Source organism: Equus caballus, chromosome 27 (genome assembly GCF_041296265.1).
Source record: "Equus caballus isolate H_3958 breed thoroughbred chromosome 27, TB-T2T, whole genome shotgun sequence".
NCBI lineage: Eukaryota > Metazoa > Chordata > Mammalia > Perissodactyla > Equidae > Equus > Equus caballus.
In genome coordinates, this window is record NC_091710.1 from 22186024 (window position 1) to 22202618 (window position 16595).

Genomic DNA, 16595 nt, shown 5'->3' on the forward strand with positions numbered 1-16595 from the left:
ACAGAATGATACTGGGTGGCTGCTAGGATGGCGTGGCCCACGTGTGAGCTTTAATTTTACATAGTGCTTTGTGACTGAATCTAGCAATGAGGCTTTTAGGAGACATGTTATTTCTCTAAGGCCCTGTAGAAATATACCATTAGGTTTCATCCATGCTGGCTAAAACTTTCCTGTCTGATGAAATCTCGGGGTAGAGAGGAAAAGACTTTCTTGAGATATTGTCACAATACAAGCATTTTTTGAATTAAACTGTCATTTAGCAAGTATTTACTTCTGTATCAGTTACTTAATCTAAAAAATAAAAGCCCACACAAAAGTTGCTTGAAAGCTTGCGGAGTTAGGTAGTTCCTGAACTTGTTGTTGAGGTTCCAGGTACCGGCGTCTCCTTGGAATGACTCTAATTTTCATGGTTTTGTCAGCTGCCCTCCACATCACAGAGGCAAAAACCAAACAGAAGGCCCTGCTGTGTTGCATTATGACTTATGGACCATGTGAGAATTCAGATTTCTTTTTTTCTCCAAAGTATTGGGATCAGAAATTTTTAAAAATTAAATCCTATATAAAATACAAACGTGACTGAGGTCCAGCAAAAAAAAAAAAAAAAAAATCCCTCTGGTTATTAAAAAGTATGAAGAGTCCTTAGGCATATTGAAAGGAACATTGCCTTAGAAATTAAGGATTTGGTTTGGAGTCTTGCCTTTATCTGACTAAATATGTCACTTTCTGTAAATCATTTGACATCTCTGAAATCCACCGACTAAGAAATGGGACAGTAATCTGAATCATTGTAAGGATGAAAGCAACTTGTATGTTGTAATGCGTTCAAAAGTTATTTTTACTTTCTGTTAGGAGACTCCTTCAAGTTAGGTTCTCTCTTTTCTGGACGATAAATAACTGTAAGCTCACAGTGGAATGTGTTAAATTAATAGCTGGGCATGGGCACTGTGAAAATAGTGATATGATGCCTTTTCAGTTTAGATCAGCAACATCCGCTCTATAATGTTCGTCTTTTGGTCTTTTAAAAAAATGTTGTACTTTCAGCATCAATTTTAGCAGCTATAGGTTGAAAATAACCTATCACAATAAATGGAAATAACTGACTAAAATTAGCAGGATTTTGTCAGTTGGTACAATCCATGTCACTGAAAGATCTGTTTCTATCACTTGGGCAAATCCTTTATTTGTTGGTTATTTCCATTTATAGCACACAAATGTCTCATTCATTCATTCAGAATCTTTCAAGTCATGATTGTTCAATGTTTACTTCAAGTTTTGGCTTCAATTTGATAAATATGTCCCTCCCTCCTCCAAGAGTTTATTTTTTAAAATCTTTCTTTCCTCGTAAGGTATCGGTTCCTAAACTATCAGATTTGAGTTTAACAATGTGCAAACTCTGATCTCAATAAATTAGGGATTTTCACTTGTACCCCAGCTTCAAAAACAAAGGCTGGCAAAGATCATTTTCCTGCTCTCCAGCTCTTGGATTTTTGAGCTGTAGAATGAGCATGAGCCTCTTCCATCTTGAGATCTGAGGGCGAGGGTACTCAGTCATGGACTAACCTGGCTGTGGTTCTCTCTGGTTGTTTCCCATCACAGCAACACCCCTGAGTTCACTCAAGCCGCCGAGGGTGGACACGGCGCCAGTGGTCACGTCTCCCTATCAAAGAAGAGATTCAGACAGATACTGTGGGCTCTGTGCAGCCTGGTTTAATAATCCTCTGATGGCGCAGCAACATTACGATGGCAAGAAACACAAAAAGAATGCGGCGAGAGTTGCTTTATTAGAACAACTGGGGACGACTCTGGACACAGGAGAACTAAGAGGTGAGAGAAACTCTTCTAATTTCTGCCATGGAACTGGGCTTTCAGAGAAAGGATTGTGCTTCCACCAATTGGCATGATTCTTCTTCTTAATCATCTAGGCTCATCCAAAAGGAATAGAAGAAAAAGGAGATGAACAGAAAACTAGCTTAATTTTTGTAATCTCGGTTGTTTCAGTGTTTATTTTCGTAATTTTATTGACTGTTTTTCAGATCAAACCCACCCACCCATGAATCAGACTTTTTCTTTCTGCTTTATCTTTAAACAGCTCTGATGAATGCTTTTGTAAGATGAGCAGTATGAGAGAAGATGCTAAAAAGGCCAAGTAGCATTATCTTATTTTAAACTTTTGTGTTTTCATAAATACAGCCAAAACAAAGCAACACATTGAGTATTTAGCGGCTTAAAGCAAGCCCCACCTCCTTTAATAGAAATATCTAGGAAACGGAGGTAAGACGGTGCTGTGTCCCGCTCTATAGTCTACACCAGGCTCCCCGCCCCTACCTTGGCAGGTATTTTCTTGATTGATAGAAACCACGCAGTGTTTGAATTTTGCGTGAGATTTGACAGAAGATGCTGAGCCAAAACTTGGAAACCACAGGGTGAGGATCAGTCCCATGGATTCATTAGGAAGACACCCTAATTTGTGGGGCTTAATAGAATATCTCATCATCAACAGCCATTGAAGCCTTTTCTCATCACCTAAACATTTTTGATCAACTGATGTTGACAATGCAGAAGTAGGACAAAATCACATATTATATTTTTCTGAGAAAATGCATTTTCTCAGAAAAGTAATTCTGCAAAGGGTGCTGTTGATACCTCTACTTCAGGTGTTGTATGGGTTAGATAAGCTTCAGTGGCTGGCCAGGGAATCATTATTCATAATAGCTGTAATTACAAAATCTACCAATCAATTTTGAGAATGCAACTTGGCTTTAAAGTGGGTTCTGTATGTAGAGCCTGGAATTCTTATTATCCTAACCAGGCTGTGAGCCTCCGAGAGGGATAATTATAGTCAGAAAATGACCTACTACAATTCTAGACCAAATAAGTGGGACAGAAGATCATGCTGTGTGAGCTGAGAGGAGGGACGGGTCACTTCCGATTGTGTGGGTTGGGGAAGACTTCACCAAGGAAAGGGATCTGAGTTGTAACTAGAAATGTGAGCAGCCTTTTAGCAGGTGAAAAGGCATTCCGTGTGAGCAGAATTATGTATGGTCCTCCTTTGGTATCCGTGGGGGATTAGTTCCAGGATCCCTTGGATACCAACATCCAGGGATGCTCAAGTCCTTTATACAAAATGGTGTAGTATTTGCATATAACCAACACACAAGCTTCTGTGTACTTTAAATCATCTCTAGATTACTTATAATACCTAATGCAATGCAAGTGCTGTGCAAATAGTGGTTATACTGTATTGTTTAGGGAATGATGACAAGAAAAAAAGTTCGTACATGTTTGGTACAGATGCAACCATTGTAGGCCTTTCGATCTGCAGTTGGTTGAATCTGCAGATGTGGAATCCGCAGGTGAGGAGGGCCGGCTGTATGTTCAAGAAAAGAGGTAGATAGCTGTAGCTGGCAAAGGAACACCTTGTGGAACAATCCTATCCTACAGTATAGATTTAAGGCTCAAGGTCCATTAGTACATCTATCGAACTTGATTAGAGTCTGATTTTTCCAAGATAAGTAATTAAAAACAACAAATAAAAGCAAGCAAAAACGCTTTATTTTTGTGTATGATTTCTACCTGTAGAAAAACAACATGGGGCTTAGTATTTCTGTATGTTGAATAATCTCATTGAAGAGGCTTTTGAGTTGTCGGTACTATTGCTTTTTGTTGTGGATTTCTAGTGTTCTCAGTCTATGTCTTGTTAAAAAATACAGGAAGAATCTCTCCGTAGCTGAAGGCTTACCCGCAACGCGCTGTTACTAGCAGATAACAAGTTGGCTCGGTGACTCCTTCACGGCAGGGCACTGAAGGAGAAAAATAGGGCTTTATTTATGTTCTGTGCCAGATATTATGACTTATAAAAGAATTATTCCTAGAGCACATTCTTCGCGTCTTTTTTGAATTATCAGTGCTGCGTCTTTTATGCACAAGCACAGCTAAATGACTTAGGCGTCTGAATTCTGTAACATTTGAGCAGCTTGTCTTTTACACAGAAGACAAAGAGGGCTGCTCTTTGACTTGATAACTCAATGTGTCTATGACTCAGTAGCACATGAAATGCAATTAGTGTTGAACGTAATGTCCTTGAAACCAACCTTTTCACCTTCCCAGGTGATATCTTGATACATATTTATTCAGCCATCAAATATGTCAAAAGCTGGAGGAATAAAGCAATGATGACAACCCAGCACTTTTTAAAACACACACACCTATTTCTGTAATGCTTCTAATGCATTATCAACGAATTAATGAAGGCAGAAATGCTAATCAGTAAATTCAGGCATATCCATAAGTTTTTGAAAAATGGCATCAAGCAACTGGAGCACGATATGGCAGTGTCAGAGGCTTTCTCTCTTTTATAGCACTCCTCAGCTTTTTAAACACTGCATCATTTACTTATTAATTATGGTTTTCCTGTCTTTTCTCCCTATTCCTGCTGTAGATTGTTAGCACCTTGAAAGCAGGCATCTATGTCTTTTTTCGCTCACTGTTGTGTTCAAGACACTATAGCAGTGATGGACACATAGTAGGCACACAATAATCGCAGAATGGATGAATAAACAGAGAAAGCAAAAATTTTAAAAATCACCTAGATTGTACATTCTTAACATGGCAATCATTTTCATTTCTAAGAGGATCATGATTATGTAATTTTTACAAGAAATTATGATTTTTTTCTTCTAATTTTTAAATATGATATACATTTTACGTATTGTGAAATTGAGATATTGAATGTTATAGTTCCATGAATTTTGACAAGGTGAACATCTGTGTAACCCACATTCCTATCAAGATACATAATTTTTCCCTCATGACATAATTCCTCTATGCACTTTCCCACTCAATCCTCACCTCCCATTCCAAGGAAGCACTTTTCTTAACTTTTCACCATAGATTAATTTTGCCTGTTCTAAAATTTCCTATAAATGGGAGCAGAAAGTATTTTTTTGTGTGTGTCTAGCTTCTCCTGTGTAACATACTGTTTTTGAAATGTCTCCATTTGTTGCATATAAAGCGGAGTAGCTGCTTGCACTTAATCACTGTAGTATTCTACTGCACAAAAATTCCACAATTTCTTTATCTGTTGTCCTCTCGATTTTCTTGGTGCTATTTTAAATAAAGATTTCATGAACATTCTTTTTTGGTCAACATATGTTTTACTTCTCTTGGTAAATACCCAGGAATTGAATTGCTGGGTCATAAGTTGGGTGTACTTTTAATTATATAAGAAACTGCCAGCGTTTTTCCCCAAATAGTTGCATTATTTTGCATTCCCAAAAGCAATATATATTAGTTCCATATCCTAACCAGCATTTGTTTCTGTTAGTCTTTGAATTTTGGCCATTCTAGTGGGTGTGGGAGAGTATTTCATCAGGCTTTAATTTGCGTTTCCATGTGAACTAACATGTTAAGTGCTTTTTCAGTGTGCTTATTGGTCATCTGTGTATCTTCCTTTGTGAAGTATCTGGTCTCATCTTTGTCTCTTTTTTCAAAATTTGATTTTTTGATCTTTTTTTAGTAGTAGCTAGGAGGTTTTCCTATATTATTGACACATATCCTTTGTCAGATATATACATTGTGAATATTTTTCTCCTGTTCCGTCGCTTGACTCTTCATTTTCTTAAAAAAATTCTGGTGAGCAGAAATATTAAATTATGGAAGTATAATTTATCTCCTTTTCCTTTTATGATCATTGCTCTTTTGTGTGCCATCTAAAAAATCTTTGTCCGCACCCATGTTCAAAGACATTCCTGTATGTTTTCTTCTACAAGTTTCATCATTTTAGCTTTTACATCTAGGATTATGATGTATTTCAAATTACTTTTTGTGTATGGTGTGAGGTAGGGGTTGAAATTTATTTTGTTTTCATACATTCACCTGATTGTTACAGAAAACTTGTTGAAAATATTTTTTTTCCTCATTGAATTTTCTTGGCACCTTTGCTGAAAATCTACTGATCAAGGGTGAGTCCATTTCTATGCAGTCTGTTGTGTTCCATGGATTTAGTTGTTGATCTTTCTGCCTGTAATACATTATATTGATTTTTTTAGCATTACAGAAGTCTTGAAATCAGGTAGTGCAAATTCTCCAGATTTGTTCTTCTTTCTCAAGATTGTTTGTTCTAAATCCTTTGCATTTCTATATAAATTTTATAGTCAGCTTGTCAATCTCTACGTAGAAAACTTGGAATGTTGAATGGGATTGAATTCAATCTATAGATCAATTTGGGGGGAATTTACTTAAATTCTTCACAATATTGAGTCTTCCAATCCATGAACATCTTATATCTCTCTATTTATTTATGTTTCTTTAACTTCTTTCAGCAATGTCCTGTAGTTTTCAGTGTAAAAGTTTTACCCGTTATTTGTTAAATTTATTCTCAAGTATTTTTTTTCTTTTTTTAATTGAGGTATAATTAACATATAACATTATGTTAGTTTCAGGTGTACAATATAATGATTCTATATTTGTATACTGTGAAATGATCATCACAATAAATCTAATTACCATTCATCGCTATACAAAGTCACAAGTGTTTTTTCTTGTGATGAGAACTTTTAAGATTTAGTCTTAGCAACTTTCAAATATGCAATACAGTATTATTATACTATAGTCACCATGCTGTACATTACATCCTTGTGACTAATTTATTTTATTACTGGAAGTTTGTACCTCTTGATCTCAATTACCCATTTTGCCCATCTCCCAACCTCCATCGCCTCTGGCAACCACTAATCTGTTCTCTGTATCTATATGTTTTGTTCTGTTTGCTCATTTGTTTTGTTTTCTTAGATTCCAAGCATAAGTGAAATTATACTGTATTTATCTTCCTCTGTCTGACTTATTTCACTTAGCATAATGCCCTCAAGGCCCATCCATGTTGCTGCAAATGGTAAGATTTCATTTTTTCTTACACTGAATGATATTCCCTTGTGTATATATACATATGTATATACACACCTTCTTTATCCATTCATCCATCAATGGACACATAGGTTGTTTTCATATCTTGGCTACTGTATATAATGCTGCAATGAACATAGGGATGCATATCTCTTTTTGAATTAGTGTTTTCATTTTTTTGGATAAATACCCAGAAGTAGGATTGTTGGATCATATGGTAGTTCTATTATTTAACTTTTTGAGAAACCTCCATACTGTTTTCCATAGTGCCTGCACCAGTTTGCGTTCACACCAACAGTGCACAAGGGTTAATTTTTCTCCATATCCTTGCCAACACTTGTTATTTCTTGTCTTTTTGGTAATAGCCATTCTAACAGGTGTGAGGTGATATCTCATTGTGGTTTTGATTTGCATTTCCCTGAGGATTAATGATTTTGAGCATCTTTTAATGTGCCTGTTGGTTATCTGTATTTCTTTGGAAAAACGTCTATTCAGATCCTCTGCCCTTTTAAAAATCAGATTGTTTGTTTTTTTCGTGTTGATTTGTGGGATTCTTCGTATGTTTTGGATGTTAATCCTTATTGGATATATGATTTGCAAATATTCTCTCCCATTCACTAGGTTGCCTTTTCATTTTGTTGACACTTCCCCTTGCTGTGCAGAAGCTTTTTGGTTTGATGTAGTCTTACTTGTTTATTTTTGCCTTTGGAATCAATCCAAAAAAATCCTGATGAAGACTGGCATCAAGGAGCTTATTGCCTACTTTTTATCCTAAGAGTTTATGGTTTTGGGTCTCAGATTCAAGTCCTTAATCCATTTCGAGTTAACTTTTGTGTATGGCATAAGATAGTGGTCTATTTTCATTCTTTTTTGTGTGGCTGTCCAATTTTCCCAACACTATATTTTGAAGAAACTATCCTTTCCCCATTGTATATTTTTGCCTCCTTTGCCATGAATTAATTGACCATATATGCATGGGTTTATTTTTGGCTTCTTTATTCTGTTCCATAGATCTGTGTGTCTGTTTTTATGCCAATACCATACTGTTTTGATTACTATAGCTTTGTAACATAGTTTGAAATCAGGGAGCATTGTGCCTCCAGCTTTGTTCCTTTGTCTCAAGATTGCTTTGGCTATTTGGGGTCTTTTCTGGTTCCATACAAATTTTAGGATTGTTTGTTCTATTTCTGTGAAAAATGACATCAGAATTTTGATAGAGATTGCATTCAATCTGTAGATTGCTTTCGGAAATATGGATATTTTAACAATATTAATTCTTGCAATCCAGGAGCATGGAATATCTTTCCATTTATTTGTGTCTTCTTCAGTTTCTTTCATCAATGTCTTATACAGTTCAGTGTATAGGTCTTTTACTTCCTGGATGATTATTATTATTATTATTGCTAGGTATTTTACTCTTTTTGATGCAATTGAAAATGGGATTGCTTTCTTAATTTCTCTTTCTGATATTTCATTGTTAGTGTATAGAATGCAACCAATTTTTGTATATTGATTTTGTATCCTGCAACTTTGTTTGTTAGTTCTAACAATTTTTTAGTGGAGTTCTTAGGGTTTTCTATTTACGAAATCATCTAATCTGCAAATAGTGACAGGTTTACTTCTTCCTTTCCAATTTAGATGTCTTTTATTTCTTTGTCTTGCCAAATTGCTCCAGCTAGGACTGCAATACTGTGTTGAATAAAAGTGGCAAGAGTGGACATGCTTGTCTTGTTCCTGATCTTAGAGGAAAAGCTTTCATTTCAGCTTTTCACTGTGAGTGTGATATTAGCTGTGGTTGTCATCTATAGCCTTTCCTATGTTGAGGTACATTTCCTCTGTATGCAATTTGTTGAGAGTTTTTATCATAAATGGATGTTGAATTTTGTCAAATGCTTTTTCTGTGTCTATTGAGATGATCATATAATTTTTTTCCTTTATTTTGTTAATGTGGTATATCACATTGATTGATTTGCAGGTGTTGAACCATCCTTGCATCCCTGGAATATATACCACTTGATCATGGTGTATGATCCTTTTAATGTATTGTTGAATTCAATTTCCTAATAGTTCGTTGAGGATTTTTGCATCTATGTTCATCAGAAATATTGGCCTGTAATTTTCTTTTTTTGAAGTGTCCTCAGCTGGTTTTGTTATCAGGTTAATGCTGGCCTCATAAAATGAGTTTGGAAGCATTCCCTCCTCTTCAATTTTTTGGAAGAGTTTGGGAAGGATAGATATTATATCTTCTATGAATGTTTTGTGGAATTCACCAGTGAAGCTGTCTGGTCCTGAACTTTGTTTTTTGGGAGGTTTTTGATTACTGATTCAATCTCCTTACTAGTAATTGGCATATTTGGATTTTCTGTTTCTTAATGATTCAATCTTGGAAGATTTATTTTTCCAGGAATTTGTTCATTTCTTCTAGGTTGTCCAATTAGTTGGCTTATAATTGTTCATAGTGGTCTCAGATGATCATTTGTGTTTCTGTAGTATCAGTTGTAACTTCTCTTTCACTTCTGATTTTATTTATTTGAATTCTCTCTCTTTTTTTCTTAGTGAGTCTAGCTAAATGTTTGTCAATTTTGTTTATATTTTTGGAGAACCAGCTCTTAGTTTTATGGATCTTTTCTCTTGCTGTTTCAGTCTCTGTTTCGTTTATTTCTGCTCTGATCTTTATGATTTCCTTCTTTCTGTTAACTTTGCGCTTCATTTTTTCTTCTTTTTCTAGTTCCTTTAGATGTAAAGTTAGATAATTTTTTTTTAAGGATTGGCACCTGAGCTAACAAATGTTGCCAATCTTCTTGTTTTGTTGTTATTGTTTTTTCCCCTGCTTTTTCTTCCCCAATCCTCCCAGTACATAGTTATATATTTTTAGTTGTGGGTCCTCCTAGTTGTGGCATGTGGGACGCCACCTCAACGTGGCCTGATGAGCGGTGCCATGTCCACGCCCAGGATCTAAACCGGTGAAACCCTGGGCCACCGAAGGCAGAGTGCGTGAACTTATCCACTTGGCCATGGGGCCAGCCCCTAAAGTTAGATCATTTATTTGTGATTTTTCATGTTTCTTGAGGTAGGCCTGAATTGCTATGAAATTCCCTTTTAGAACTGCTTTTGTTGCGTCCCATAGGTTTTGGTGTGTTGTAATTCCATTTTCGTTTGTCTTCAGGTATTTTTTTACTTCTTCTTCAATTTCTTTGTCGACTTATTGGTTGTGCACTAGCATGTTGTTCAATCTCCACATGTTTATAATTTTTCCAGTTTTCTTTTTGTAATTTATTTCTAGTGTCATACCATTGTGGTCAGAAAAAGAGGCTTAATAGGATTTCAATCTTCTTAAATTTATTGATACTTATTTTCTGGCCTAATATATGATTTATCCTGGAGAATGCTCCATGTGCACTTGAGAAGAATGTGTATTTTGCTGCTTTTGGATAGAATGTTCTGTATATATCTATTAAGTCCATCTAGTCTATGTGTCATTTGAAGCCAGTGTTTCCTTATTGATTTTCTGTCTGAATGATCTATCCATCAATGTAAGTGGGGTATTAAGGTCCCCTACTCTTATTGTATTGTTGTCTATTTCTCTCTTTAGGTCTGTTAATATTTGCTTTATGTATTTAGATGCTTCTATGTTGGGTATACCTAAATATATAAGTGTTTTATGTCCTTTAACACTAGTATAAATTAGTATAATTAGTATAATATACTAGTATAAATATAGTATAAATTATATTTTTTGAGATTTCATTTTTATATGTTTGTTACTGATGTACAGGAAATGCAATTGATTTCTGTACATTGATCTTGGTTTCTGTAACCTACACATAACTTTTACCTATTATTTGTATGTAATTTAATAGCACAAAAAATTTGCATCTTTTGTGTTTTTTTAATATTCACACTGTTTGGCCATTGGAAGCTGTAGAACTGTGTTAGCATTCTTGCTTTCCTTTGCTTCAAGTGGCAGATCAAATTTTTATAAAGGAAATTATTCTTATAGATTAATAAAGAATTTTAAATGGGATAGGTCTAAATAGTTATTAATATGCATAAACTGGTTACTGACTCAACTTTAGTGTTATTCATTCCAGAAAACAGATGATATCTGTCTCTACTTCCAAGTTTTAATTTAGTAAGAAAAATAGTTACCTGTTTATGAATACGGAATCCAATGTAGAAAACAAAGGAAGTTCTTGAATTATGGAATTATAATATTTCCTGGTCAGAAAGTACTTTAGAGGTTTGTTTTATAGTTTAAATTCTTCTTGCCAGCATAAAGCACACATCTAAGGCAGTTTCTTATTTAGAAACAGTGACAGTGTAAGTTATGAAACTATAGCTAGGTGCAAATAGAATATTCATTTTGCAGACCTTTATAATTTATTCTTTCAGAAGTCTTGGGATAGAAAAATACCTAGATGGTTCTTTTTTTCAGAGGAAACTAGAGTATTCTGGTGTAATTCTTGTCTGAAGACACAGCAAAATAACTCATTTGAAAATGTAATAATATTTCTGGCCATCATAAGCTGATGATACTGGAAAGGACATCAAACGTCATTGAATTATAGCCCTTCTTTTTACAGAGCAGATTCTGAAGGCCAGAGAAGTGAAATGACTGTCCCCTTCTAACTTATAGCTAGATCTTCAACTCTTGATTGCAGGTGCACCAATTTCCAGGACTCATCATTGACTAGCTAGAATTTGGGTAATTTAATTAACTCTTTCATTTTAAAACAGTTGAGTTTGGTAACTTACATGTTTTAGTCTAACACTTGCTTTGAATTCAGGTGGCCATAGTGAACTCTCAGTTTCCCAGAAATGCATTATTTGCAAAGTACATTATACACCTTTAATAAAGGAGTTTTTCTTACATTCATGACCCCTTCTCAGCTTCAGTGAATATAGAAATGCAAAGAAATCACATTCATTATTTATAGGGGTCTGGAATTGAGAAGCAAAGTTCTATGAAGAGAAAACATACTGCTAGAGGGGTCCCTAGAATTTATAACTCCCTCTGTAATGCAGCTTCTGCCTTTATTAGAGGAAGTGAGGATTAATTTCCAGGGAATCAAGAAGCTCATGTAGGACTTCAAATCGTAAATGTAGTATGTGTGTCAGAATGAAGACTTACCGCAAAATAAGCAGAACTCTGGAGTGAGAGATTTCTGCCTTTTGAGTGATTTCTGCTGTGGGCTTTCAGGTGATAGTAGGTGGGCTGCCTCATATTCTGTTTCATTAGTTTGGCCTCTGCCCTCATCTCAGGCAGTAGATAGCTTAGCCCTGCCATCCAGGGACACTCCTCCACCTTCAGTTACCTAAGGTACCCGTGCAGGGGACTTGGGTGCTAGATCTGCTCGAAGGCCAGTGGAAAGGAAGCTGCTCTAGGTAAAAATGAGCTGTTTTCCAAGGTAACGAGTGCAACTATTGCTGGAAAGCAATTACGTCAAAACTTAGTGGCTGAAAGCAATAATAGTCATTTATTATCTCTCACAGTTTCCCTGGGGAATCTGGGAGTGGCATGGCTGGGTGGTTCTGGTTTTAGGTTTCTCATAACAGTGTAGCCCAGAGATCAGCCTGGGCTGCAGTTCTGCTTTTAAAAGCGGCTCGTTCCACTCTGGCTAACAGGTTAGTGGTTGCCAGGGATTGGGGTTGGGGGAAAGGGTTGGCTACAGTGGGGCCGTAGAAGGGAATTTGGAGGCTAATGGGACTTGTCTGTACCTTGATATGGTGGTGGCTCCACGGGTGTATGTGTTTGTTTGTCAAAATTGTAGAACTGTACACCAAAAAGAGAGCGGCATGTAAATTTAAAAAGCAGAGTCAAAGAAGAAAGAAAAGGCCGCTCACTCATATGTTGGCAGGAGGCCTTGGATGTTCTCCTCGTGGGCTTCTCCCAGGGATCTTTAACCTGCTCGTGCTATGGTGGCTGGCTTCCCACAGAGCGAGACGTCCAAGAGAGCATCAGGTGGAAGCTATCCTTTTTATGATGCTTGAAGGTCACATAGCATCACTTCCATCACATTCTATTAGCTTGAAGTCAATACCAGTCCATATTCAAGGGGTGGTAGAGAATCAGACTGCACCTTTGATTGTCAGAGAATATGGGGACGTTTTAAAACCACCGCAGCCAGTCAGAATGCAGGTGGACAGCTGACCTATGTGACAAACACTGTGCTGTTACAGCCTTGTAGCCTTTGGAGTGAAAAGTATCTCATCCACAGGTGGAATTAATATATGCAATAAATGCAAGTCAAGGATTTCATTTTTTTTAAAACTAAAATATAACAGAGTTCTGCCTGTTCTCACAAGAACCAAGCCAACAGAAAATAGTTTTTCTGAGGTCCTCTGCCCGAGAACTGGTTCTGGCCCGATGGATGTTGTGGCCCAGGTCAGCAGAGACAAGGTATACTTTCCCAGCTAAAGGGTGCACAAGAATCTCCATATGAGTTTTTAACAATCCTTTTGTCATCCAGTAACCATACTCCCTTTGTACCTGGCTACTCCAATATAGTGCTTGAGGGATTCCAAAGATTTGGGGACTAAATTAATTGGAGTTAACAGCGTCATTGTGGGCTCCCAATCTCCATGGGGGATGATAGGAGCAGAGGTTCTGATCAGGTGACTTGAAGTGAAGTGTTTAGAAACAGAAAGCTTGTTATATGCTACTTCTGTGTTTCATCTCCGCTTCATTTGTTTATTTATTCATTCATTTTTCCATTCATTCCTCCAATATTGAACTCCTACCAGGCACAAAGTGTTGGAGATACTACACTGAATGAGAGGAGAAGCTTCCTGTCTTGAGAAGAAGACAGGAAATAAACAAGCAAAATGTTTTTAGCCTGTGACAGGTGCTAAGGGGAGAGAAGTGGAGTGACATAAATAATGAGATGGGAGGTAAGTTCCTTTAAATAGGGTGGTTCGTGACAGCCTTTTGGAGAAGCTGATTTTGAACTGCGACCTGAAGGAGGGGAGGGATCCAGACATGAAGCACCTGCTCCTTCCAAGCAGAGGTACTAGCAAGCACACAGGGCTGTGTGTCGGGAAGGAACTTGACATGTCTGAGGCCTAATTGCAGGCATAGTGCCTGAAGCTAATGAAAGGGGTAAAAAGTGAGACTGGGGTTAGATAGGGTCACATTGTGTAGATCCTAATAGGTCATTGTAAGAAGTTCTGATTCATTCTATGTGCATTTAGATGTTTGCATGCCATCTTGCTTGTAAATCAAAATACTTCACATTTGCTCTGCTTAAGGGCTTGGTTCTTGTCCATTCTAGGTGTCACTCCCGTCATTCCTGTGAATGCACCCTTTACCTATTCCTTTGTTCAAGGCCACATTTCTCAAACCGCTAGCAGATTTTTAGGGTAGCAACGTTTTCCAGTAAGAGATCCATCATTTGTTCATGGTTTTCAGGGCTAAAAAAAACCCCTAGAGTTCCTGTAGTATTGAAGGGCAAGAACAACTGACCTAGGTCCTTTAATAGTGCTGGCAGTGGGTGCGTGGGCTGGAGAATAGAAATTTCTTGACAGTCACTGAGTTGAGGAGGAAACCAAGCTCGGGAACAGCGTGTTGTCTCCTGCGGAATAGCAGGGGCATTAAAAGGGAATGCATCATGTGCATTCAGTCATGGTAGAGGCAGTTTATTCATGGGAAAATGGACCTAACAAGTAGCCACTGACGTCTTCATTGTAGAACAGAGGATTCTGGCCACTAATTAAGCCTTTCTCATTGGGCAAGCAAAGAGCCAGAATGCTCAAGTGTGGAGATATAAGGGTGACAGTGGGAATGGAGAAGTGGAACCCCCAGATTTTGAGATCAGAGGAGTCAGGTGAACCTTGAAGGACAATGAGACAGTATTCAGGTCAGGCAGCCAAGCGGGATGAAATTACACGCAGAGGACAGAGCCCACACAGAGGCATGGGACCAGGGGACAGCAGGGCCCCTCTGAGGAGCTGGTGGCTTGGCTAAAGTGTAAGGCCAGGTTTTGGAATAATTGCCGAAGTACTTGGAGAAATAAAGACTCAGATTGTGGTGAGAGTTGAATGCTTCCACTTAACCCTGAAGGCTTAGGGAGTGATTTAAAGATTTCTGGCAGGAAAGTTGCATGTTGATACTTGTATTTTTGAAAGAGGTCTCTACATACAGCAATGTGGAGGCTGAGAACTAGAGGAGAGGTGGGGAGATTTGTTGGAAGACTATTAATTTAATACAGTGAGAAATTATGCCAATTTGAACTCAAGAAAGTAGTTGCAGTGCAGACAAGGAAAGGGAACAATATGAGAAAACAATTTGATGTGGATTCAACAGAATTTGGTGGACAGTGATCCTCCAGAGCCCTTGACAGCTGCCTGATTTGCTCCTAACCTGCCGGGATGTGTGCCCAGACACCGCCAGAGCCGTCCCCTGAAGCGTGAAACCCAGTGCTGGGCATGGGTCTTATCGGTCCCAATACTTTCAATGCAGTCTCAGTCTTGTCAAAGTTTCTTGAAGGCAGGGTCCATGTCTTCTTCATGTCACCCACATTATCCAAACCAATACATTGCTGTTAGAAGGTCCTGAATGAATGCCCAGTGATTTGTATGGTCTTACTCCTGTTAACCAATTTAAAGACCACACTCTACATTCTCCAGTTCGTATGGTGCAGTCAGAACTATGGTTCTCAAATGGATGATTGAACATTTTCTAGGGCTGAATACTTGATAGAAAATTACTGTGTCAAGTAAGGTTTATTTTTATCACATTTAATAAGTTAAAACAAAGCATTAGTTCATTCCTTATACTAATATTTTCAATCTCTGAAAGCTGTATTTTACCTAGTTAAGAATCAGCAGAAAATAGGACCTTTAAGCAGTTATGATAATTATAGAACACAATTCTAAATTGAATGGTAGGGGAAGAGGTGCCAGAAGAAAATACTCAGCTTAGATTACACCTGGTTATTTTTGCATTATTATTTTTAATGTGTTTTGACACCTCAGCTGTTGCATATAGACTCGCTCTGATCTTCAGAGCCCACATTTTGGCTTAGATAATTAAACTGCTTAAATGCCTCATGTTCCTGTCATATTATTGGAGTGGGAAAATAGTGTGATATCGAAGAGATCATTTTCATTCATTCATTACTCCCTTCCTTCCTTCATTCATTCCTTCACACTTACTAAGCATCTATTTTGTGCCAGGCTCTGTGCCTGAAGTTATATGGAGCATTGAAATATCTGTGACTCATCATCTAATCTGAAAGGGTTTAATGTCTAGAGAAGGTGAAAAGAGCAAGATAATATCTTCATTGAAACAAATATAACAAAATATATTTAAAAAAATAGGAGCTTAGGAACCATCCCTGCATAATGCTTTGGAAATTGGAAATAGAGAAAAAGTTACTTCCAACCTGGAGTTAGCATCAGGACATGTGGAAACTGGTGACCAGGTTCTTTAGAGCAGAGAGATCAGCATGACTAAAGACATGGAGAGATGGAAAAAGTATGAGCATAATTAGCAATCAAGTTCAGTGGGGTTAGATGTGCAAGTGAGATAAAGCTGGGCAGACGGAATAGAACCAAACTATAAATAGCCTTGCACCTCAGGCGAAGCCGAAGTTTATCTGGTAGCCACTAACGTATTTTTTGAGTAGGGAGATGACTGGTCTCATCCGTGCTTTAGGGGGATTCCTGTGTGATGGATTGGAGTGGAGAGATTCAGG

The 16595-nt window shown here is 37.4% G+C and overlaps 1 protein-coding gene across 4 annotated transcripts in view; it reads left to right on the forward strand.

Moving 5' to 3' along the window:
* The window catches only part of ZMAT4 (zinc finger matrin-type 4), a 321138-nt gene that overhangs the window by 197082 nt on the left and 107461 nt on the right, over positions 1-16595 (forward strand). For all 4 annotated transcript variants that reach the window (XM_001490204.5, XM_070253545.1, XM_070253544.1 and 1 more), the window contains exon 5: positions 1597-1824. In XM_001490204.5, coding sequence (XP_001490254.2) covers positions 1597-1824 — 228 coding nt within the window. The remainder of the gene's footprint in view (positions 1-1596; positions 1825-16595) is intronic.